We start from the raw sequence: 24594 nt of genomic DNA on the forward strand, positions 1-24594 counted from the left end.
CCCCCTCCCGCTATTCCTCCCCTTTTCCCCCCAATAGACCCCAGTGTGTAGTGCTCCCCTCCCCGTGTCCATGTGTTCTCATTGTTCATCACCCGCCTATGAGTGAGAACATGCGGTATTTCATTTTCTGTTCTTGTGTCAGTTTGCTGAGAATGATGTTCTCCAGATTCATCCATGTCCCTACAAAGGACACGAACTCATCGTTTTTGATGGCTGCATAATATTCCATGGTGTCTATGTGCCACATTGGTTTTTAATCTGTATTATTTTCTATTGTCATACGGTTATGTGTTACGGTTTTAATTCTTGAATAATTCCAACCTGCGGCTCGTCGAATGTGTGGATACGGAGGACCGACAGTACCTATCCACGTGAGTGACAAAGGTGTCTTTCTCTTCCTGATGTCAGACCAAGAGGTAATGGCCTTTAAGGATGGTACCCTGACTCTTCTCTTGCAGTCTGGTAAAATGTTTTATCACTGCTGCTGGCTGTGAAGACCTCGCCTCGGCTCTCATCAGTAATCAGAACCTGAAGAATCTGGAGATTGGGTGCAATGAAATAGGAGACGTGGGCGTGGAGCTGCTGTGCGGGGCTCTGACGCATCCGGATTGCCGCGTGGAGGTTCTCGGGTGGGTATCGCCAAGTGCCTGGTCATGTTTTCATGAGTGGCAGAGATGGAGGATTGATGGGAACAAGGAGAGAGATGAAAACTCCCAACGGGACAATGTAGCGGCCAGCTGTGGCTGCGTAATGAACCAGCGTACAACTTCAGGGCTTAAGAGGCAAGGGGCGCTTAGACTGCCGGTGGCGCTGCTTGTCTGGGTGGGCGTCACTGACCTCGGCCACGTGTGCTTAGGAAGCTGTGGTTAACCGAGGCGTTGGCCGGGCTGGGTTGGCCTCGCCGTATGGTGTGGAGGTTGGCCGGCTGGGCTGGCTGTCCCCTTGGGGATGACAGGTGTGAGTGGGCCAAGTGTCCTTACCTGACGGGTTAGCCTGAGCTCATTGACGTGGCATGTGTGTCAGTTTTCCAGGGTTTAAAAAGTTCCACGGACTTGGGTGGCTTAGATAACAGATGCATTGTTTTGCAGCCCTGGAGGCTGGAAGTCTGAGATCTAGGTGTCAGCAGGGTTGGTCTCTTTGAGGGAGAATCTGCTCCGGGCCCTTCTCCTTGTCCTGTCGATGGCTGTCTCCTCCCTGTGTCTTCATGTTCTCCTCCCTCTATGTGTGTTTATCTGTCCAAATCTCCTCCTATAAGGATACTAGGCATACGATCAGCACCCCCACAGCGTTGTCACTTTAGCTTGGTTGCTGCTATAAAGACTGTGTATTCAAATAGCACGTTTTGAACTACTGGGGTTAGGATTTCAACACAGAAATTTTGTCAGGGACAGAACTGACCCCATAGTAGCATCTCAGGAGTTCAGAGATGGGTGTAGAAAGAATCCAAGCTCACTGGGTGGGATGGCTTATTCCTGCAATCCCAGAACTGTAGGAGGCTGAGGTGGGCCGATAGCTTGAGCCTAGAGTTCAAGACCAGCCCGGGCAACATGGTGAAACCTCATCTGCACAAAAATCAGCCGGCGTGGTGTGCGCCTGTAGCCCCAGCTACTCAGGAGGCTGAGGCAGGAAAATGGCTAGAGCCCAGGAGGTTAAGATCGCAGTGAGCCACGATCATGCCACTGCACTCCAGCGGGGATGACAGAGAGAGACCCCCATCTCCAAAGAATAAAAAAGCATCCAGCCTGGCGGCTCAGAACTCTTCTAACCTTGCTGCCATTGTATTAGGTTTTCCAAAGCAAGGCGTGAAGCCAACTCACATTCAGTGGAAACAGACTTAGTGGAATGAGCTGCAAAGGCACATTGCTGTGGGCGGGGGGCACAGAGAAGAATGGACAGTCACGGCCACTTTTACCGCCCACCACAGGCGTGATCTGATGCGAACAGTGAGAGACCGAGCTCGGGGCGCTGGGGCGTGCCTCAGCTGGACATCCCGCTCACATCCCGGCCCGCCTCCGCCCTGGGGCTGGGGCCGCTTCCCACCCCCGTGTCTTTTTACTGCAGGTTGGAAGCCTGTGCGTTGACAAGCGCCTGCTGTAAGGACCTCGCGTCTGCTCTCACCAGCAGTAAGACCCTGCAGCAGCTAAACCTGACCTTGAACGCCTTGGACCACGGAGGGGTGGCTGTGCTCTGTGAGGCCCTGAGACACCCAGAGTGTGCCCTGAGGGTGCTCGGGTGAGTGGGGCCTGTTCTCTGTGGGGAGAGTGCTCAGGGCTGAGAAGGGACTGGCGGGGACCTGCAGTGTCATCACGTTGCGTTTAAATAGCAAACAATGTTCCCGTCATCAACTCCTGGTTGCTGCGTGAAAAAAGAACCAAGTAGGTGAGTATAAGAGTATAATTTGTTTTTTTTTTGAGATGGAGTTTCGCTCTTGTTACCCAGGCTGGAGTGCAATGGCGCGATCTCGGCTCACCGCAACCTCCGCCTCCTGGGTTCAGGCAATTCTCCTGCCTCAGCCTCCCGAGTAGCTGGGATTACAGGCACGCGCCACCGTGCCCAGCTAATTTTTGTATTTTTAGTAGAGATGGGGTTTCATCATGTTGACCGGGATGGTCTCGATCTCTTGACCTCGTGATCCACCTGCCTTGGCCTCCCAAAGTGCTGGGATTACAGGCGTGAGCCACCGTGCCCGGCCCTAAAACTCTTACTCACCACAGTGTGGTGAATGGCGAGTGCCCAGCAGGTGGAAGTGCTTGTGAAGCAGCTTCACTGTCGGGGTAGCACCCACGGCCATGGAAATCGAGGGTGCAGACACACAGAGTGAGGTTAAGAGCAGACGTTTAACAGGCAAAAGAAAGAGAACAGCTCTCTACTGCAGAGATGGGGCTTGGAAAAATGGATTGCTGGATCCACGGTGAAATGCAGGGGGTTTTGTAGAGGAGCCGGTGGGGAGGTGGTGTTTAATCTACATAGGGCATGAGAAACTGTCACCACCAGGTGCGCCTTAGCAGAGAGCACACGTGTCTGGCAGCCCCCACCCCAGTCTTTATTAAGCAGGTGGGTTCTCTCCCTGAGCTGTGCCATGTTGCCCGTTTCTTTTGTACTGTACACATGCTAACAGAAAGGGGAACGTGGAGCTTCCGTGGTGGACATGTGCCTGACCCCCAGGGAGCCCCGTGCATGGGCACAGCTGCTGGCATTCCCCCCGTGCACGGGCGCAGCTGCTGGCATTCCCCCCGTGCACGGGCGCAGCTGCTGGCATTCCCCCCGTGCACGGGCGCAGCTGCTGGCATTCCCACCCCCGTGCATGGGCGCAGCTGCTGGCATTCCCACCCCCGTGCACGGGCGCAGCTGCTGGCATTCCCACCCCCGTGCATGGGCGCAGCTGCTGGCATTCCCCCCCCGTGCACGGGCACAGCTGGCATTCCCCCCGTGCACGGGCACAGCTACTGGCATTCCCCCCCCGTGCACGGGTGGAGCTGCTGGCATTCCCCCCCCCGTGCACGGGTGCAGCCGCTGGCATTCCCCCCCGTGCACGGGCACAGCCGCTGGCATTCCCCCCCCGTGCACGGGCGCAGCCGCTGGCATTTCTACCCCCCCGTGCACGGGCGTAGCTGGCATTCCCCCCCCGTGCACGGGCGCAGCCGCTGGCATTTCCACCCCCCCCCCGTGCACGGGCACAGCTGCTGGCATTCCCCCCCCCGTGCACGGGCGCAGCTGCTGGCATTCCCCCCCACCCCCCCCCCGACAATCCTCCTGTTCACAGCTCGATCTTTCAGGATGCTCTTTGTTAGAAAAGAGGTGATTTCCTGGGCTGCTTTTTGTTAGAAGGGAAGGTCTGCTGAGGACTCTCTTGCCCTCACTGTCTGCCTAAATAATTTCTTTTTACCTCCTATGTCACTTGTTACTATTGTAATACAAGTTATACATACATATGTTTTAAACATAATTTATAAATACAAGTTATATGTATGTTTGTAAGTAAAACATTTACAAAGATAAACATGTTTTAGTTTATATATTTATAATTACCTATAATCCCACAAACATTATTTTACTAGATAAGGATTTTATAGTTATTTGTTTTTCTCACTCATTTTCCCCTACTGTTGTCAAACCAATACGATGAGATCAAGGCGCTCATGGGCAGTTACTAGGCTGTTCATTTCCAGAAAAGAGAGAGATAAGATGATGGGTTAAAACTCCTACAACTCAAACACGGAAGAACATTCACTGATTTTTCCCCTTTTGTGAAGATACGGGTTTGTTTTCTTCAAGTCCATCCTCACAAAGCTCCACCTGGAAGGGCGGAGTGTCCAGCATCATTTCTTTCTCATTTTAACGTTTGCTAGAGGTTCAGAATGTAGACTCCCAAAACAGACGCATGGTTAAGGGGAAGGACTCGAACTGTCTGTTCCAAGTCATCGAGGACCGTTTGTCCTCTGGCCTTGCCGAGTCTGGCCCTGTAACCCTGAGCAAGGCATTTGTCCTCTTTGATTTTCTTTGGCATGGTAATTCTGAAAATGTACAGCAGATTCTGTGATAAACATGGCAGGACCAAATGAGTTTTCCTCTTCCTGCAGTCCCAGCCATAGACGGTCTCACGAAGGTGTGTATTAAGATACAGAACTGCACGAAGGACCATAGCTCACCGCAGCAGTGGGGGACGGTGGCACATCAGCAGATACCAGATGGAGAGCAGGCATCACCCACAAAAGGACGGACCAAGGCCTGGTGGCACTTAACCCTTCTGTCTGATTCAGGGCAATGATACCATGTATGGGGGTGGAGCTCCAGAACCACTTCCTGGTTTAGTGACCCCAACATTGCTTGTTCTCATTGCCTTCATCACAGGTCGGGACAGTCATGCGACCTCATAAAGCTGTTGTGAAAATTAGATGAGGTGTGTGTGTAAAAGCCGAATCCCAGCACTTTGGGAGGCCGAGGCGGGTGGATCACGAGGTCAACAGATCGAGACCATCCTGGTCAACATGGTGAAACCCCGTCTCTACTAAAAATTACAAAAAATTAGCTGGGCACGGTGGCGCGTGCCTGTAACCCCAGCACTTTGGGAGGCCGAGGCGGGTGGATCACGAGGTCAAGAGATCGAGACCATCCTGGTCAACATGGCGAAACCCCGTCTCTACTAAAAATTACAAAATATTAGCTGGGCACGGTGGCGCGTGCCTGTAACCCCAGCACTTTGGGAGGCCGAGGCGGGTGGATCACGAGGTCAAGAGATCGAGACCATCCTGGTCAACACGGTGAAACCCCGTCTCTACTAAAAATACAAAAATTAGCTGGGCATGGTGGCGCGTGCCTATAATCCCAGCTACTCGGGAGGCTGAGGCAGGAGAATTGCCTGAACCCAGGAGGCGGAGGTTGCGGTGAGCCGAGATCGCGCCATTGCACTCCAGCCTGGGTAACAAGAGCGAAACTCCGTCTCAAAAAAAAAAAAAGAAAAAGCCTTAGCAGAGGGCCAGGACCCAGGTGCTTGAATGATAGAAACTACTAATATTTTATCTTTGAAAAACTAGAAATAGCTTCGGGCTTTCTCCCTAACTTCCCTGGACTTCCTGTTGCAAACAGAAACGTTTGTGTAGCTCGTGCCTTCTATGGCCAATTCCGGACATTCGTTCTGTCCAGTAACAGCTCCTACAAGCTGGCGGGAGCCAGTTGTGTGTCTACCTCTCTCTGTTCACTGTTGAGTGACAGCAAGTGGGCAGTTCGAAACTGGTGGTGACCGACTTGGAGAATTTACACCACAGAAAATGGCAGACCTATAAATGACGTTTTTCCTGGAGATGTGGGGTAGCATTCGTCAGCATACCACTGCATTCGCTGTGTACGCCTTGGCTCTAGGAGGCAACATCGGGGTTTTCTAGGCGCGTCCTGGGATGAACTAGGGAGAAAGACGAGCTCCAGAAAGGGAGAGAGTATGTGAGTTAAAAACAGAACCTTTTAAAATATTTTACCAGGCTGAAAAAAGCTGATTTTGGTGAGGAAACCCAGGCACTTCTGATGGCTGAGGAAGAGAGAAATCCCAGACTGATGATCGTAGACGACCTCTGAAGCAGACACAACCACGTGGGCAGGAATCTGATGGCGAGCAGCCTGGCTCGGACTCGAACAGCCGCCAAGGACAGGGACTGGGACCCTTCTGTCACTCTGAGTTGTGAGTTTCCTGGCACCCGTTCACGTTTTACATGATGTCTGTGGTTTTTATTTGCTCTGTGGCCGTGCACGAGCCGCTGGAAGACTTCATGGTTAAATTTCTATCCTGTCACAATGATGTCTTGCCCCTCAATAAAGTATTGTATTTCCACACATTGGAAAACCTTTTTGCCCCATTTGTATAAATTCAAGGGGTCCAAATGCAGTTTTGTTACATGAATATGTTGTGTAGTAAAATGGGAGCTTTTAGCGTACCCATCACCCAGATAGTGGACCTCCTACCCGCTAGGTAATTTCCCATCCTGCACCTCCCTTGTGCCCAGGACACCCAGATAGTGTACCTCGTACCCATCAGGTAATTTCCCACCCTGCACCTCCCTTGTGCTCAGGATACCCAGATAGTGTACCTCGTACCCATCAGGTAATTTCCCACCCAGCTCCTCCCTTGTGCTCAGGACACCCAGATAGTGTACCTCGTACCCATCAGGTAATTTCCCACCCTGCACCTCCCTTGTGCTCAGGACACCCAGATAGTGTACCTCGTACCCATCAGGTAATTTCCCACCCAGCTCCTCCCTTGTGCTCAGGACACCCAGATAGTGTACCTCGTACCCATCAGGTAATTTCCCACCCTGCACCTCCCTTGTGCTCAGGACACCCAGATAGTGTACCTCGTACCCATCAGGTAATTTCCCACCCAGCTCCTCCCTTGTGCTCAGGACACCCAGATAGTGTACCTCGTACCCATCAGGTAATTTCCCACCCTGCACCTCCCTTGTGCTCAGGACACCCAGATAGTGTACCTCGTACCCATCAGGTAATTTCCCACCCTGCACCTCCCTCGCGCCCTCCTGAGCCTCCAGTGCCTGCTGTTCCACACTCTTTATGTGTATGCGTTTAGCTCCAACATGGAAGTGAGAACATGCATTATTTGACTTTGGTTTTGAGTTACCTCACTTAAGATCATGGCTGCCAGCTCCATCCATGTTGCTGCAAAGGACATTATTTTTTTTATGGGTGAAAAGGATTCCACTGTGTGTAAATCACGTGTTCTTTATCCAGTCATCTGTTGCTTCCAGGACTTTGGAACATTGTGAATAGTGCTTCAGTTAAACACGTGGAGGCATGTATCTTTGTGTGTGTGTGTGCTTAGCTTTTTTTTTTTAATGGCATTTTAGGTTTTGGGGTACATGTGAAGAACATGCAAGACAGTTGCATAGGTACACACGTGGCAGTGTGTTTTGTTGCCTTTCTTCCCCTCACCCACATTTGGCATTTCTCCCCAGGCTATCCCTCCCCAGCTCCCCCCCCCCGCTGTCCCTCCCCTATTCCCCCCAATAGACCCCAGTGTGTAGTGCTCCCTTCCCTGTGTCCATGTGTTCTCATTGTTCAACGCCCGCCTATGAGTGAGAACATGCGGTGTTTCATCTTCTGTTCTTGTGTCAGTTTGCTGAGAATGATGTTCTCCAGATTCATCCATGTCCCTACAAAGGGCACGAACTCATCATCTTTTTAATATGATTTCTCTTGCTTTGGGTGGAAGTCAGTAGATTCCTGGGCAAAACGGGAGCCCTATGTTCAGTTCTCTGGGAAAGCTCCATACGGTCTGGAAAATCTTGACACACTGTTTGCTACTGGCGAACAACTGGAACGGAGTATGGGTTGAAGACACCGTGCCCCCCACTCCCCGCCTTGTTGACCTGGAAAGATGCTGGCTGTATGACAGTACGAGAAAGGCTACTCTGAGCTGGGCACCCTTCTTTCTGTCGGTCCTCCCAGGATTCCAACGTGGGCTTTTGCTCTGTTCTTGCCTGATGAAGGTACTTTTTTCTTTTTTTTTTTGAGACGGAGTTTCACTCTTGTTACCCAGGCTGGAGTGCAATGTCGCGACCTCGGCTCACCGCAACCTCCGCCTCCTGGGTTCAGGCAATTCTCCTGCCTCAGCCTCCTGAGTAGCTGGGACTACAGGCACGCGCCACCACGCCCAGCTAATTTTTTGTATTTTTAGTAGAGACAGGGTTTCACCATGTTGACCAGGATGGTCTCGATCTCTTGACCTCATGATCCACCTGCCTCGGCCTCCCAAAGTGCTGGGATTACAGCCGTGAGCCACCGCAACCGGCCTAGGGAGAGGTTCTGGATGTCTACGTCTTACAGTGTAATAATTGTGGGGGGCATATTAGGAGAGGTTCTGGATGTCTACGTGCCTTACTCACAGTGTAATAATTGTGGGGGGCATATTAGGAGAGGTTCTGGGTGTCTACGTGCCTTACTCACAGTGTAATAATTGTGGGGGGCATATTAGGAGAGGTTCTGGATGTCTACGTGCCTTACTCACAGTGTAATAATTGTGGGGGGCATATTAGGAGAGGTTCTGGGTGTCTACGTGCCTTACTCACAGTGTAATAATTGTGGGGGGCATATTAGGAGAGGTTCTGGGTGTCTACGTGCCTTACTCACAGTGTAATAATTGTGGGGGGCATATTAGGAGAGGTTCTGGATGTCTACGTGCCTTACTCACAGTGTAATAATTGTGGGGGGCATATTAGGGGAGGTTCTGGATGTCTACGTGCCTTACTCACAGTGTAATAATTGTGGGGGGCATATTAGGAGAGGTTCTGGATGTCTACGTGCCTTACTCACAGTGTAATAATTGTGGGGGGCATATCAGGGGAGGTTCTGGATGTCTACGTGCCTTACAGTGTAATAATTGTGGGGGGCATATTAGGGGAGGTTCTGGATGTCTACGTGCCTTACTCACAGTGTAATAATTGTGGGGGGCATATTAGGAGAGGTTCTGGATGTCTACGTGCCTTACTCACAGTGTAATAATTGTGGGGGGCATATTAGGACAGGTTCTGGATGTCTACGTGCCTTACTCACAGTGGAATAATTGTGGCATATTAGGAGAGGTTCTGGATGTCTACGTGCCTTACTCACAGTGTAATAATTGTGGCATATTAGGGGAGGTTCTGGATGTCTACGTGCCTTACTCACAGTGTAATAATTGTTGGGGGCATATTAGGGGAGGTTCTGGATGTCTACGTGCCTTACTCACAGTGTAATAATTGTGGGGGGCATATTAGGGGAGGTTCTGGATGTCTACGTGCCTTACTCACAGTGTAATAATTGTGGGGGGCATATTAGGAGAGGTTCTGGATGTCTACGTGTCTTACTCACAGTGTAATAATTGTGGGGGGCATATTAGGAGAGGTTCTGGATGTCTACATGCCTTACTCACAGTGTAATAATTGTGGCATATTAGGGGAGGTTCTGGATGTCTACGTGCCTTACTCACAGTGTAATAATTGTGGGGGGCATATTAGGGGAGGTTCTGGATGTCTACGTTCCTTACTCACAGTGTAATAATTGTGGGGGGCATATTAGGGGAGGTTCTGGATGTCTACGTGCCTTACTCACAGTGTAATAATTGTGGGGGGCATATTAGGAGAGGTTCTGGATGTCTACGTGCCTTACTCACAGTGTAATAATTGTGGGGGGCATACTATTAGAGGTTCTGGATGTCTACGTGCCTTACTCACAGTGGAATAATTGTGGCATATTAGGGGAGGTTCTGGATGTCTACGTGCCTTACTCACAGTGTAATAATTGTGGGGGGCATATTAGGAGAGGTTCTGGATGTCTACGTGCCTTACAGTGTAATAATTGTGGGGGGCATATTAGGGGAGGTTCTGGATGTCTACGTGCCTTACTCACAGTGTAATAATTGTGGGGGGCATATTAGGGGAGGTTCTGGATGTCTACGTGCCTTACTCACAGTGTAATAATTGTGGGGGGCATATTAGGGGAGGTTCTGGATGTCTACGTGCCTTACTCACAGTGTAATAATTGTGGGGGGCATATTAGGAGAGGTTCTGGATGTCTACGTGCCTTACTCACAGTGTAATAATTGTGGGGGGCATATTAGGGGAGGTTCTGGATGTCTACATGCCTTACTCACAGTGTAATAATTGTGGGGGGCATATTAGGAGAGGTTCTGGATGTCTACGTGCCTTACTCACAGTGTAATAATTGTGGGGGGCATATTAGGGGAGGTTCTGGATGTCTACGTGCCTTACTCACAGTGTAATAATTCTGGGGGGCATATTAGGAGAGGTTCTGGATGTCTACGTGCCTTACTCACAGTGTAATAATTGTGGTATATTAGGGGAGGTTCTGGATGTCTACGTGCCTTACTCACAGTGTAATAATTGTGGCATATTAGGGGAGGTTCTGGATGTCTACGTGCCTTACTCACAGTGTAATAATTGTGGGGGGCATATTAGGAGAGGTTCTGGATGTCTACGTGCCTTACTCACAGTGTAATAATTGTGGCATATTAGGGGAGGTTCTGGATGTCTACGTGCCTTACTCACAGTGTAATAATTGTGGGGGGCATATTAGGGGAGGTTCTGGATGTCTACGTGCCTTACTCACAGTGTAATAATTGTGGGGGGCATATTAGGGGAGGTTATGGATGTCTGCGTGCCTTACTCACAGTGTAATAATTGTGGGGGGCATATTAGGGGAGGTTCTGGATGTCTACGTGTCTTACTCACAGTGTAATAATTGTGGGGGGCATATTAGGAGAGGTTCTGGATGTCTACGTGCCTTACTCACAGTGTAATAATTGTGGCATATTAGGGGAGGTTCTGGATGTCTACGTGCCTTACTCACAGTGTAATAATTGTGGGGGGCATATTAGGGGAGGTTCTGGATGTCTACGTGCCTTACTCACAGTGTAATAATTGTGGGGGGCATATTAGGAGAGGTTCTGGATGTCTACGTGCCTTACTCACAGTGTAATAATTGTGGGGGACATATTAGGAGAGGTTCTGGATGTCTATGTGCCTTACTCACAGTGTAATAATTGTGGGGGGCATATTAGGGGAGGTTATGGATGTCTGTGTGCCTTACTCACAGTGTAATAATTGTGGGGGGCATATTAGGAGAGGTTCTGGATGTCTACGTGCCTTACTCACAGTGTAATAATTGTGGCATATTAGGGGAGGTTCTGGATGTCTACGTGCCTTACTCACAGTGTAATAATTGTGGTATATTAGGAGAGGTTCTGGATGTCTACGTGCCTTACTCACAGTGTAATAATTGTGGGGGGCATATTAGGAGAGGTTCTGGATGTCTACGTGCCTTACTCACAGTGTAATAATTGTGGGGGGCATATTAGGGGAGGTTCTGGATGTCTACGTGCCTTACAGTGTAATAATTGTGGGGGGCATATTAGGGGAGGTTCTGGATGTCTACGTGCCTTACTCAGTGTAATAATTGTGGCATATTAGGGGAGGTTCTGGATGTCTACGTGCCTTACTCACAGTGTAATAATTGTGGGGGGCATATTAGGAGAGGTTCTGGATGTCTACGTGCCTTACTCACAGTGTAATAATTGTGGGGGGCATATTAGGGGAGGTTCTGGATGTCTACGTGCCTTACTCACAGTGTAATAATTGTGGGGGGCATATTAGGAGAGGTTCTGGATGTCTACGTGCCTTACTCACAGTGTAATAATTGTGGGGGGCATATTAGGAGAGGTTCTGGATGTCTACGTGCCTTACTCACAGTGTAATAATTGTGGGGGGCATATTAGGAGAGGTTCTGGATGTCCACGTGCCTTACTCACAGTGTAATAATTGTGGGGGGCATATTAGGAGAGGTTCTGGATGTCTATATGCCTTACTCACAGTGTAATAATTGTGGCATATTAGGGGAGGTTCTGGATGTCTACGTGCCTTACTCACAGTGTAATAATTGTGGGGGGCATATTAGGAGAGGTTCTGGATGTCTACGTGCCTTACAGTGTAATAATTGTGGGGGGCATATTAGGAGAGGTTCTGGATGTCTACGTGCCTTACTCACAGTGTAATAATTGTGGGGGGCATATTAGGAGAGGTTCTGGATGTCTACGTGCCTTACTCACAGTGTAATAATTGTGGGGGGCATATTAGGAGAGGTTCTGGATGTCTACGTGCCTTACAGTGTAATAATTGTGGGGGGCATATTAGGGGAGGTTCTGGATGTCTACGTGCCTTACTCACAGTGTAATAATTGTGGCGTATTAGGGGAGGTTCTGGATGTCTATGTGGCTTCCTCACAGTGTAATAATTGTGGAATTACAAACACTTGGATCTCACTTTGTAGTCAATGAGAAATGGGGCTTGTGGCTTTTCCGGAGTTATTTTTATATACTTTGCTTTATTCAATTTTCTCCACACTCCAAGAATCAGAAACACACTGAGGAGGACATCAATTAGACTGAAGGCACAGCCAACTTACAATCTTGGGACCAGACACAGTACTAGACAAATTCCACACCTGGGCGTGAAATGGGCTGCTTCCAACCACCATACTGAAGCCTCCTGCAGGAAACAGCTCATCTGTGCCCATGGTGGCAACACTGGAATGACACAGGTCAGGAGGTCCTGGTGGCTTTACTCCAAGATCCGTGGTCAAGCCCCGTGACATCCGGTCCGTGGCTCACCACCACCACTTGTCTTCAGTGTCATTAAAATCCCAAGTACACCTGACCTTCAGACAGTGCTCCTTCTGTGACATCTGTATCTCCTCTCCCACTACTCTGTGCAAGTCTCTTTGAAGCCTGCAGAAAAGCCAGTACTAAAGTTTAGAAGCAGTGAGAAAGCTCAGAAGTAATGAGTTTTTAAGGTTCAGGGGAACATGTGCAGGTTTGTTACGGGGGTCTATTGGGTGGCATGAAGTTTGGTGTGTGAATCATCCCGTCATCCAGGGAGTGAGCACAGTACCTGAGAGGTCGTTCAGCCCTCACAGCCTTCCCACCCTCCTCCCTCCAGGAGTCCCCAGTGGCTACTATCAACATTTTTTTTTGTTTTTTTGAGACCGAGTCTCTGTGTTGCCCAGGCTAGAGTGCAATGGTGTGATCTCATTTCACTGTAGCCTTCACCTCCTGGGTTCAAGTGACTCTTCTGCCTCAGCCTCCCATATAGTTGGAATTACAGGTGACCATCACTATGCCTGGCTACCTTTTTTGTATTTTTAATAAAGATGAGATTTCTCCATGTTGGTCGGGCTGGTCTCGAACTCCTGACCTCAGGTGATCTGCCCACCTCAGCCTCCCCAAGTGCTGGGATTACAGACATGAGCCACCGTGCCTGGCCTTTTTTGTTTTGTTTTAAAATTAAGGCAAAGTCTCTCTCTGTCACCCAGGCTGGACTGCAATGGTGTCATCTTGGCTCACTGCAACCTCTGCCTCCCAAGTTCAAGCAATTTTCCTGCCTCAGCCACCTGAGTATCGGGGATTATAGGTGCCCACCACCATGCCTGGCTGACTTTTCTATTTTTAGTAGAGACGGGAATTCACCATGTCAGCCAGGCTGGTCTCGAACTCCTGACCTGAGTTGATCCGCCGACCTCAGCCTCCCAAAGTGCTGGGATTACAGGCATGAGCCACCATGCCTGGCCTATTGTCACTATCTTGAAGTCCACATGTACTCATCATTTAGCTCCAACTTGTGGCAACATGTGCTTTTTGTTTTTCTGTTCCTGCATTAATTCACTTAGGCTAATGGCCCCCAGCCGCATCCATGTTGCTGCAGAGGACCTGCTTTCATTCCTTTTTGTGGCTGTGTAGTATTCCGTGGTGTATACGGACCACATGCGCGTGAGTTCATGACAGCACTATTCACTATCGCAATGACGTGGACCCAACCTTGGTGTCATCACCAGCGGACTGGATGGAAGCAGGGAGTGACAAAGCAAAAGAAAGGTTTAGGTGCCCCTTAGAAAGACTGACGAACGCGGCCAGGCACGCTGGCTCACGCCTGTAGTCCCAGCAATTTGGAGGCTGAGGCAGCTGTATCACAAAGGAGACTGAGACCAGCCTGGCCAACACGGGGAAACCCCATCTCTCCTAAAAATACAAAAAATTAGCCGGGTGTGGTGGCGGGCGCCTGTAATCCCAGCTTCTCAACAGGCTGAGGCAGGAGAACTGCTTGAACCCGGGAGGCGCAGGTTGCAGTGAGCTGAGATCGTACCATTGCACTCAAGGCTGGCAACAGAGCGAGACTTTGTCTCAAAAAAAAAGGACTAATAATAAATGAAGGGTAACTTTTGCTTACCCTTTGAGTGGGCCCTCCCACCTTCCTAGCCCTCCCCACAGACGTTGGGATAAAATCTGACGGCACAGGAACCCCTTTCCATAGAGAAAAGGCACAACCACGAAGGCAGAGGTTGAGGAAACCACAGCGAAGATGACACGGGACGTCGTGGGCAGGCCACGGTCACTCAGGCCACTGACAGCAAATAAATCTATGTGCTTCCTCGCAACCTGTGTCTAGCACTTTTTGGAAAATAAAAGCTGTGTTCTCGTCAAGAGTAAGCGAGGGTCGGGGCACCCAAGGCAGAAGGTCCCTTATGCACACATGCACGACTGACTGCAGAGAAGCTTCCACTCTAACAGTCGCCGTCCCAGAGCCCCTGCCTTTTTTTTGAGGTAGAGTTTCACTCTTGCTGTGATTTTGGCTCACCGCAACCTCTGCCTCCTGGGTTCAACCGATACTCCTGCCTCAGCCTCCCACGTACCTGGGACTACAGGCATGCGCCACCATGCTCAGCTAATTTTGTATTATTAGTAGAGATGGAGTTTCTCCATGTTGGTCAGGCTGGTATCGAACTCCTGACCTCAGGTGATCCACCCAGCTCGGCCTCCCAGAGTGCTGGGATGACAGGCGTGAGCCACTGCGCCTGGCCCTGGAGCCTTTTTTTTTTTTGAGACGGAGTTTCGCTCTTGTTACCCAGGCTGGAGTGCAATGGCGCGATCTCGGCTCACCGCAACCTCCGCCTCCTGGGTTCAGGCAATTCTCCGGCCTCAGCCTCCCGAGTAGCTGGGATTACAGGCACGCACCACCATGCCCAGCTAATTTTTGTATTTTTAGTAGAGACGGGGTTTCACCATGTTGACCAGGATGGTCTTGATCTGTTGACCTCGTGATCCACCCACCTCGGCCTCCCAAAGTGCTGGGATGACAGGCTTGAGCCACCGTGCCTGGCCCCGGAGCCCTTTTTAAAGTGCACCACTCAACTGTAAAGTTGGCAACATCGTATCTTAAATCTAAATGTGCAGATTCTGAGTCGCTTCTGAAAATAAGCAAGGTTTCTTGGCATCTGAGATGACTTCTGCTGAAATGTACCTAGTGCCTACTGTTAACTGCTTTCCTTTTTCCACCACCCCCCAGCATTTTTTGAGGGGGGGTCTTTGCTCTGTTACCCAGACTGTAGTGCAGTGGCATGATCATAGCTTACTGCATTATCAAATTCCTGGGTTCAGGCAACCCTGCCACCTTAGCCTCCCAAGTTGCTGGGACCACAGGTGTGTGCCTCCATGCCGAGCTAATATTTTAACATTTTTTTGGTAGAGACAGATCTCCCTATGTGGCCAATGCTGGTCTCAAAATCCTGGCCCCAAGTGCTCCTCCTGCTTCGGCCTCACAAATGCTGGGATTACAGGTATGAGCCACTGCACCGGGCCTGCTTACCTTTCGGATTTCCTCTTGGAATACTGAATGGGGTGGAGAGAGTTCCAATTAAATGATCTTCTTTCAGTGCCTCAAAGGGGCTACATACAGCTTGGTGCAACCTCAGGGCCTTTGCACATGCTACGGAAACAGCCTTAGTACTTCCACCCTTCGTCTCTAGTCACCTCTGGTGCTCCCTTCCTGATACAGGGACTCCTCCTTCCGGCCCCCTTGTGACTCAGGATCAACGGTACCAGCTGAGGAAGCTCCTTGCTCTTCTGGTCACCCTCCCGTCTCCACACCTCAACCCAGACGTTCCTTCCCAGCACTCATGACAGCAAATTGCTTGTATGTCAGAACTGTTATCTCCCGGAGGGGACCTCAAGGCTCACGTGCATTTGCTTCCCTCCTGCCTACCAGGCCATGGTGCTTGGCCCGGAGTCGGTATTGAAAAGAAGCCATGAGGGAATGGTCGAGTGAAATGTAGAGCAGGTACAAGCATGCTGAAAATAAGCGGGCTCTCTCAACACCCAGAAGTCTCCAGGACTGCACCATCCAATACGGCAGGCATTAGCCATATGTGGCTGTTAAGGTTTAAGTACAGCTGGGCGCGGTGGCTCACACCTGTAATCCCAGCACTTTGGGAGGCCGAGGCGGGTGGATCATGAGGTCAGGAGATCGAGACCATCCTGGCCAACATGGTGAAACCCCGTCTGTACTAAAAATACAAAAATTAGCTGGGCACGGTGGCGCGTGCCTGTAGTTCCAGCTACTGGTGAGGCTGAGGCAGGCAAATCATTTGAACCAGGAGAAGGAGGTTGCAGTGAGCTGAAATCATGCCACTGCACTCCAGCCTGGGTGACAGAGCAAGACCATCTTAAAGAAAAATAAAAAAAGGCAAGCGGACAGTCCAGGCGCAGTGGCTCAACCCTGTCATCCCAGCACTTCGGGAGGCTGAGACGGGTGGGTCACCTGTGGTCAGGAGTTCGGTGGTGAAACCCTGTCTCTACAAAAATACAAAAATTAGCCAGCCTGGTGGAAGGCACCTGTAATCCCAGCTACTCAGGAGGCTGAGGCAGGAAAATTCCTTGAACCCGGGAGGTGGAGGCTGCAGCGAGTCGACATCGTGCCACTGCACGCCAGCCTGGGCCACAGAGCGAGACTCTGTCTCACAAAAGGAAACAAAACTATTATTTCAAACGAAACCATATTTCAAGTGCCCAATTATCAGATGCAGCTAGTGGCTATGTGGCAGGTGCACGGCGCGGACAGGGGCCATTCCCATCCTTAGGGAAAGCTCCGTCAGCCAGCACTGCCCGAGGAAACAGCGCAATGTAAACCTGGCACGTTTTAGCAGCCTCGTCAGTCTAGCCTGGTCTCCGCGGGTGCCTCCCTGTGGAAAAGTCAGTGGGGATTACCCGAGTTTCTGTAGCCTGCATGTCGACTTCCTCAAGGCCTTACATAGCATCTTGGCACCGTCGGGATCCAGCTCGTTGCCTAGAAGGTTCAGATTGACCAGGGTCTTACTGCTGCGGAGAACAGAGGCGAGAGGCGGGCAGCAAGCACTAGTCAGATTGCATTTCGCCAACCTGGGGGCGGGCGGGAAGAAAGCGTAACAGATAGTCCTCTGAGACTCAGAAGTGGCCGGGCGCCGTGGCTCACGCCTGTAATCCCAGCACTTCGGGAGGCCGAGGCGGGTGGATCACGAGGTCAAGAGATCGAGACCATCCTGGTCAACATGGTGAAACCCTATCTCTACTAAAAATACAAAAAATTAGCTTGGCATGGTGGCGCGTGCCTGTAATCCCAACTACTCGGGAGGCTGAGGCAGGAGAATTGCCTGAACCCAGGAGGCGGAGGTTGCAGTGAGCCAAGATTGCACCATTGCACTCCAGCCTGGGGAACAAGAGCGAAACTCCATCTCAAAAAAAAAAAAAAAAAAAGAGACTCAGTTACAAAAGTGACGCTCCATCTAGACGCAAAAACTATTACAAAAACACTAAAACAGAGTGCTTAAAAGTGGAGCACTTACTCCATCTTACTCCATGCTGGGAACCTTTTATTTTTATTTTTGAGATGGAGTCTCGCTCTGTCGCCAGGCTGGTGTGCAGTGGCGTGATTTCGGCTCACTGAAACCTGCATCTCCAGGGTTCAAGTGATTCTCTTGCCTCAGCCTCCCGAGCAGCTGGGACTGCAGGTGCACGCCACCACGCCCAGCTAAGTTTTGTATTTTTAGTAGAGATGGGGTTTCAAAATGTTGGCCAGGATGGTCTGGATCTGCTGACCTCGTGATCTGCCCACCTCAGTCTCCCAAACTGCTAGGATTACAGGCGTGAGCCACCACACCCCGCCACCTTTAAATACTTACACATAACTCATCTAACCCATCTATCAATCCTGTCAAAGGGAGATACTACTTTAAACTGTATTTGACGGAGGAGGAAGCAAAAACTGACCCTGCCAGGACGGGAGGCGAACCATCTTACTGTGAGTTTATTAGACCTTTGAAAGAGCTGAAACAGCGCTATTATTCCTTGTTCATACTTTTTCCCGTCTTATTTCTAAATTCAACAATACCAAATTGGAACCTATGGTTGACCAGCTACTAGAAACACAGACAAAGGTGAGGAAGTGTGTTAGGTCGGTTTAACACGGCAGCAGTCTCCGTCCCAGTTCACGCTGGCCAAGCACAGTGCTCAGGTCAACGTCAGCAATCCCAACACTTTGGGAGACTGAGGCAGGCAGATCACATGAGCTCGGGATTCAGGACTAGCCTGGGCAACATGGTCAAACATCATCTCTATAATCAATACAAGAAAACAGGCCGTGTCACAGCGTGCACCTGTTGTTCCAGCTACTTGGAGGCTGAGGTGGGAGGACTGCTTGAGCCCAGGAAGCAGAGGTTGCACTGAGCCGAGATCGCACCACTGCACTGCAGCCTGGGTGACAAAGTGATACCCCATCTTAAAAAACAAAACAAAACAAAACAAAACCCATAAAGCCCTTCTTTTTTGAGACAGAGTTTCGCTCTTGTTACCCAGGCTGGAGTGCAATGGCGCGATCTCGGCTCACTGCAACCTCCGCCTCCTGGGTTCAGGCAATTCTCCTGCCTCAGCCTCCTGAATAGCTGGGATTACAGGCACGCGCCACCATGCCCAGCTAATTTTTGTATTTTTGGTAGAGACAGGGTTTCACCATGTTGACCAGGATGGTCTCGATCTCTTGACCTCGTGATCCACCCACCTCGGCCTCCCAAAGTGCTGGGATGACAGGCGTGAGCCACCGCGCCTGGCCAAGATTTCTTGAAAGAGGCCCTGTCCTTCCTCTGTCTCACTTTCTAACGCCTGACGGGATCCTACCGTTGGATCTCCCCAAGAATAGAGAAGGGAGACTCTGAGGAGAACAGCGTCAACTCACCCGAGTGTGTACAAGCCGTGATGTGAAGCCTTCAGAGCGTCACACAGAAGCTTTACTCCGTCGTCCCGAAGGTCATTTTCTCCAACGTCCAAGATTTCCACGCTGGGATTGTGCTTGAGGGCAGTAGCCAGCTCTTGACAGCCCTCTCTGGTGAAAGAGCAGCCTGACAGACTGCAAAAGAAAAAGACACAGAAGCGGGGAGGGTGATGGCACCCCGAAGCCGTGCTGTGCTCACACCTGCCCATCTCACACCCAAGGAAAGGACAGACGCCGAAGCCAGACGTTTGTCCCACGCCTTGGATCAGGAGGGTGTGAGTCGGGAGCGCCCAGACACCTCCAGGGGCTCTGTTTACCTGTATAGAAAGAGAGCAGATGCACAGCAGCGCAGCCCTCTCCCCCCGTGCCCCCTGCAGGTGTGCCAGCGTGAAGGGCATCTCTGTGGCATGTGCCACCCAGCGCCTGGAGTTGCCCTGGTTGCCACAGTGCACCCGTCTAAGCCTTCGAGTGCAGCCGAAGAGCTGAAGAGACCGGAAACCTACCCTAATGGCAGCTCTACATGGTCCAGTCTGAATTTCTATGCCATAAGCTCAAAATAGTTAGTCCAGGTGACTGGAGAAAATATGGGACTCTGGGGTAGGGATGAGGAGAGGAGAAAAGAAGAGACAGGAGGAGAGAGGAACGTTGGAAGGCTGATACCTGTCTGTGGGGAATTCAAAATCCTTAACCCATTAAAAAAAAAAAAAAAAGGTTTGAAAAATGTCCATGTGGCTAAACCGGCAAAGGCCAAGTCTGAGAACTGTCAGCCTGAGAAACAATACGTGCAAATCAAACCCAGGACAGCCACATGGCCCTAGAGCTTAGACGTGGTGGTCGAAGGCTCTGACAGTCTCAGCGGGAATATAGTTGTTTTGGGGGTTTTGTTGAGACAGAATCTCGCTCTGTCACCCAGGCTGGAGTGCAATGGTGTGGTCTGGGCTCCCTGCATCCTCTGCCTCCCAGGTTCGAGTGATTCGCCTGCCTCAGCCTCCCGAGTAGCCGGGATTACAGGCGTCCGCCACCACACTCGGCTCATTTTTGTATTTTTAAGTAGAGATGAGTTTTCACTATGTGGGCCAGGCTGGTCTCGAACTCCTGACCCCGTGATCTGCCCGCCTCAGCCTCCCAAAGTGGTAGGATTACAGGCGTGAGCCACTACACACACCCAGCCTTGCGACCTGTAGCACACCATGATGAATGCAGTTAATATTCGACCTTTCAAACCTGCTAACCTAACAAAAAGCGTTTGAGGTGACGGGCATGTTAACTAGCTTCACATTCCACGTTGTATTCATAATCCTAACACTTTGAATCCAAAATATATATACAGGTGGTAAATTTACAGTAAAAAGATTAAAATTTTAAAAACAAAGAATACCTCCAAGTTAGTAGGAAAAAAAATACAGTAGGTGAAAAAAGAAGAGCCATCAGCAAATGTCATCAACAGGTTTTTATATCTGGATGTTTACATAAATGGTTGTCAGCATTTGAAAACACACTCAACGGCCCAGCGCGGTGGCTCACGCCTGTAATCCCAGCACTGTGGGAGGCCGAGGCGGGTGGATCACGAGGTCAAGAGATCGAGACCATCCTGGTCAACATGGCGAGACCCCGTCTCTACTAAAAATACAAAAATTAGCTGGGCATGGTGGTGCGCACCTGTAATCCCAGCTACTCGGGAGGCTGAGGCAGAACTGCCTGAACCCAGGAGGCAGAGTTTGTGGTGAGCCGAGATCGCGCCATTGCACTCCAGCCTGGGTAACAAGAGCGAAACTCCGTCTCAAAAAAAAAAAAAAAACACAAAAAAAACTCAGCTTCATTCTTATAAACACAGATAGAAATATAAAACTACTTTGCATTTACAAAGGAAGACATATGACCCTTGGGACGGGCCTCAAGGTAATCTTAGAGGAAGAAATTATTTCAACCACTGTGGAAGACAGTGTGGCGATTCCTCAAGAATCTAGAATCAGAAATACCACTTGACCCAGCGATGCCATTACTGAGTGTTGGTGAGGTTTTAGATGTAAAGGGATAGGCTGTGAAATCATTGTTGAAGTTTGAACATGGATTAGGTTATATGCTCTTCTCTCTACTCTTTTTTTGAGACAGAGTCTCGCTCTGTTGCCAGGCACCAGGCCAAAGGGCAGTGGCACAGTCTTGGCTCACGGCAACCTCTGCCCCCTGGGTTCAAGCAATTCTCCTGCCTCAGCCTCCTGAGTAGCTGGGATTACAGGCACGTGCCACCACACCCAGCTAATTTTTGTATTTTTAGTAGAGACGGGGTGTTACCATGTTGGCCAGGATGGTCTCGATCTCTTGACCTGGTGAGCCACCCGCCTCAGCCTCCCAGAGTGCTGGGATTACAGGCGTGAGCCACCGCGCCCGGCCCCTCTCTACTCTTAAGTTTCAAATTCCCCTGGAAGAATAAAAAATCCACTGACTGGCCACGCGCGGTGGTTCATGTCTTGGAACATGCTAAACCACACACAACCAGCACCCAGTAAAAATTCAGGGCACAGCGTCTCTAACGAGCTGCCCTGGTAGGTCACACTTTGCGTGATTCCCACAGCTGGGTGCTGGAGCAATTCAGTGCGTCCTGTGTGACTGCACGGGAGGGGACTCCTGGGAGCTTGTGTCTGCTTTCCTCTGGACTTGGTCCCAAACCCCTTTTTCCCTTTGCCGAGTTGCCTTGTGCCCTCTCACCATGAAGTGTAGCCACGCATATGACTCTGGGCTGACTCCCGAGTCCTCCCAGAGAAACATCAAAAACCCGAGGGCTGGTCTCAAGGAACCCTGGAAACACATGTTCACAGCCATCCCACTTTCCCCTCACAGGGACCACCCCATCCCATACCCCCAAGAAAACCGGAAGCTCCACTACAGCAAAGAGCTGGTCCACACCTCGCTCAACCCCCATCAGGGACTCGGGCATCGGTGGATCAATTTCCCTTGCTCTCTTCCATCCACTAAATGAGAGGGAGCCAAGAAAACTCACTTCAGGCTCCGCAGGTTACAATCCGGGTGCCCCAAGGCCTCACACAGGAACTTGACTCCCTCATCTCCCAGGCAGTTCTTGCTCACATTCAGGTGCATCAGGGTCCTGTTCTGCAGCAGAGCATCTGACAAGTGCCTGCAACCACGTGCTCCCAGCTGGCAAAACCAGAGCCTGCGGGGTGAGAGCCACAGAGACGGGTGCTCAGCAAAGCGGGCCAGCCTCAGGCGCCCGGAGTTCACCCATGCGGCGGCTCCCTGGACCACAGCCAGGCTGTGCCAGTATCTCGCGTACCGTAACCCTCCCTCGGTCCAGATTTCTGCAATGAGCACACCAAATCTGTGTTTATTAGTGGTCGGTTTAGGAAAAGACAGAGGAAAAAAAGCTTTTTTTTTTTTTGAGATGGAGTTTCGCTCTTGTCACCCAGGCTGGAGTGCAATGGCGCGATCTCGGCTCACCACACCCTCCGCCTCCTGGGTTCAGGCAATTCTCCTGCCTCAGCCTCCCCAGTAGCTGGGATTACAGGCACACGCCACCATGCCCAGCTAAGTTTTGTATTTTCAGTAGAGACGGGGTTTCACCATGTTGACTGGGATGGTCTCGATCTCTTGACCTTGTGATCCACCCGCCTCGGCCTCCCAACGTGCTGGGATTACAGGCTTGAGCCACTGCACCTGGCTGAGAAAAAAAAGCTTTCAAGGCTCCAGGGCAGTGGCGATAAACCCCAGGCTGTGGAGCTAGTTGGTCGTGGGTCCGAATGGGCTTTTCCACCGGCAGCTGGGAGACCCTCAACAAGTTGCTGCTCTCCCTTCAGCCTTCATTGCCTTCCATCCTAAAGTGCAGCAGGGTGGTCTATTAGAGCTGTCAGCGATCGATAGATAAGCAATACATGTGCGTGGGACGGCACTCGGCAGACAGGCAGCGTGCAGGTCACGGAAGATAAATTACATCACAAATGGAGATGGCACATGTAAGATATGTATGTACTGTATCGTGTGTGTGTTAACGTGTTTTATGAAAATATATGTAGGCTGGGCGCGGTGGCTCACACCTATCATCCCAGCACTTTGGGAGGCCGAGGCGGGTGGATCACGACGTCAAGAGATCGAGACCATCCTGGTCAACATGGTGAAACCCCGTCTCTACTCAAAACACAAAAAATCAGCTGGGCATGGTGGTGCGTGCCTGTAATCCCAGCTACTCAGGAGGCTGAGGCAGGAGAATTGCCTGAACCCAGGAGGCGGAGGTTTTGGTGAGCCGAGATCGCGACATTGCACTCCAGCCTGGGTGACAAGAGCGAAACTCCATCTCAAAAAAAAAAAGAAAAAGGTAGGTTACAAGCCGTGTCTTTGTGGGCTCAGCCATCTTGGATGCGAATCTGAGCTGGGCCGGGCACACCAAAACTCCTTCTGCAACCTGAGCGGTCTCTCCCATCTCTGAAATTCTGCAGCACCACCTTCCGACCGATCCCGAAATCCCACAGCCACCCCACGGGTGGCTCCCTCCTGCCCTCTCCATGGTGGACAGCAGTCCCGTCTCTTGCTTGAACTGCCATCTTTGCCCCCACTGCAGCCCACCCTTCACCAGCAGCCTGCACTATCTTTCAAAGTAGGTCAGATTAAGATAACGTTCCCCCTTCCTAGCCAAGGAAGGCTTTCCATGTCACTCCAAACAAAACACAGGTTCCTACACAGCGCAGCACATCCCAGGCGCCTCCGCCTGCTACCACCTCACTCACCTTGCCCAGCCACGCTAGCTCCTCACTGCTCCTCCAGCCTCAGGCCTGTCACTCTGCTGCTCCTTCTCTGCATACAACTGCATCCCTTGCCTCAGCCGAGTCTCTGCTCAAGTACCTCGGTGACACGAGACTTTGCTGGGCCGTCGACCCCATCCCTGTCATCTGAGTCTCATTCCACTTTGTTTTTCTTTGTATCTATTGTTTTTACGTGTCACTCATAAAACCATCTCCCGCACGAGCAGGAAGTGTATCTGTCCCATCTGCCAGCTACACCCGAAGGCCTCGTTCTGTCTCTGCTAGGAGCTCACATACCGGTGGACCAAAAACTCCGTCACTTCCTAGGGTCCTTGTGGAAGTGAAGTTTCTTGGCATAACCTCCAGAGAGGGAACCCACAAATCCAGGGTGCCATTCAGAATCTGTTTTATAGCAATTCCCAGCACACAGTAATTACTCAATGAATGTTACTTTTTTTGTGTGTGTGATGGAGTTTCGCTCTTGTTACCCAGGCTGGAGTGCAATGGTGCGATCTCGGCTCACCGCAACCTCCGCCTCCTGGGTTCAGGCAATTCTCCTGCCTCAGCCTCCCGAGTAGCTGGGATTACAGGCACGCGCCACCGTGCCCAGCTGATTTTTTTTGTATTTTGAGTAGAGACGGGGTTTCACCATGTTGACCAGGATGGTCTCAATCTCTTGACCTCGTGATCCACCCGCCTCGGCCTCCCAAAGTGCTGGGATT

General features: G+C 50.8%; 2 protein-coding genes across 4 annotated transcripts in view; one reads left to right on the forward strand and one right to left on the reverse strand.

The window, feature by feature from the left end:
* NLRP4 (NLR family pyrin domain containing 4) overlaps positions 1 to 6330 on the forward strand; it is a 28929-nt gene extending 22599 nt beyond the window's left edge. The window contains exons 7-9 of one of the 2 annotated variants that reach the window (XM_054249489.2): positions 459 to 629; positions 2062 to 2232; positions 5976 to 6330. In XM_054249489.2, coding sequence (XP_054105464.1) covers positions 459 to 629; positions 2062 to 2232; positions 5976 to 6069 — 436 coding nt within the window. In that variant the 3' untranslated portion in view covers positions 6070 to 6330. Of the gene's footprint in view, positions 1 to 458; positions 630 to 2061; positions 2233 to 4580; positions 4743 to 5975 lie in introns of those variants that run through there. The other variant, XM_054249490.2, reaches the window with a different exon arrangement.
* A 6213-nt stretch (positions 6331 to 12543) lies between these two features.
* The window catches only part of NLRP13 (NLR family pyrin domain containing 13), a 34954-nt gene continuing 22903 nt past the window's right edge, over positions 12544 to 24594 (reverse strand). The window contains exons 9-12 of one of the 2 annotated variants that reach the window (XM_035290286.3): positions 22123 to 22293; positions 19089 to 19259; positions 17133 to 17260; positions 12544 to 12781 (exon numbers count right to left, since the gene is read on the reverse strand). In XM_035290286.3, the coding sequence (XP_035146177.3) occupies positions 12756 to 12781; positions 17133 to 17260; positions 19089 to 19259; positions 22123 to 22293 (496 nt within the window). In that variant the 3' untranslated portion in view covers positions 12544 to 12755. Of the gene's footprint in view, positions 12782 to 16974; positions 17261 to 19088; positions 19260 to 22122; positions 22294 to 24594 lie in introns of those variants that run through there. The other variant, XM_035290285.3, reaches the window with a different exon arrangement.

This window comes from Callithrix jacchus, chromosome 22 (assembly GCF_049354715.1).
Source record: "Callithrix jacchus isolate 240 chromosome 22, calJac240_pri, whole genome shotgun sequence".
NCBI classification, from domain to species: domain Eukaryota; kingdom Metazoa; phylum Chordata; class Mammalia; order Primates; family Cebidae; genus Callithrix; species Callithrix jacchus.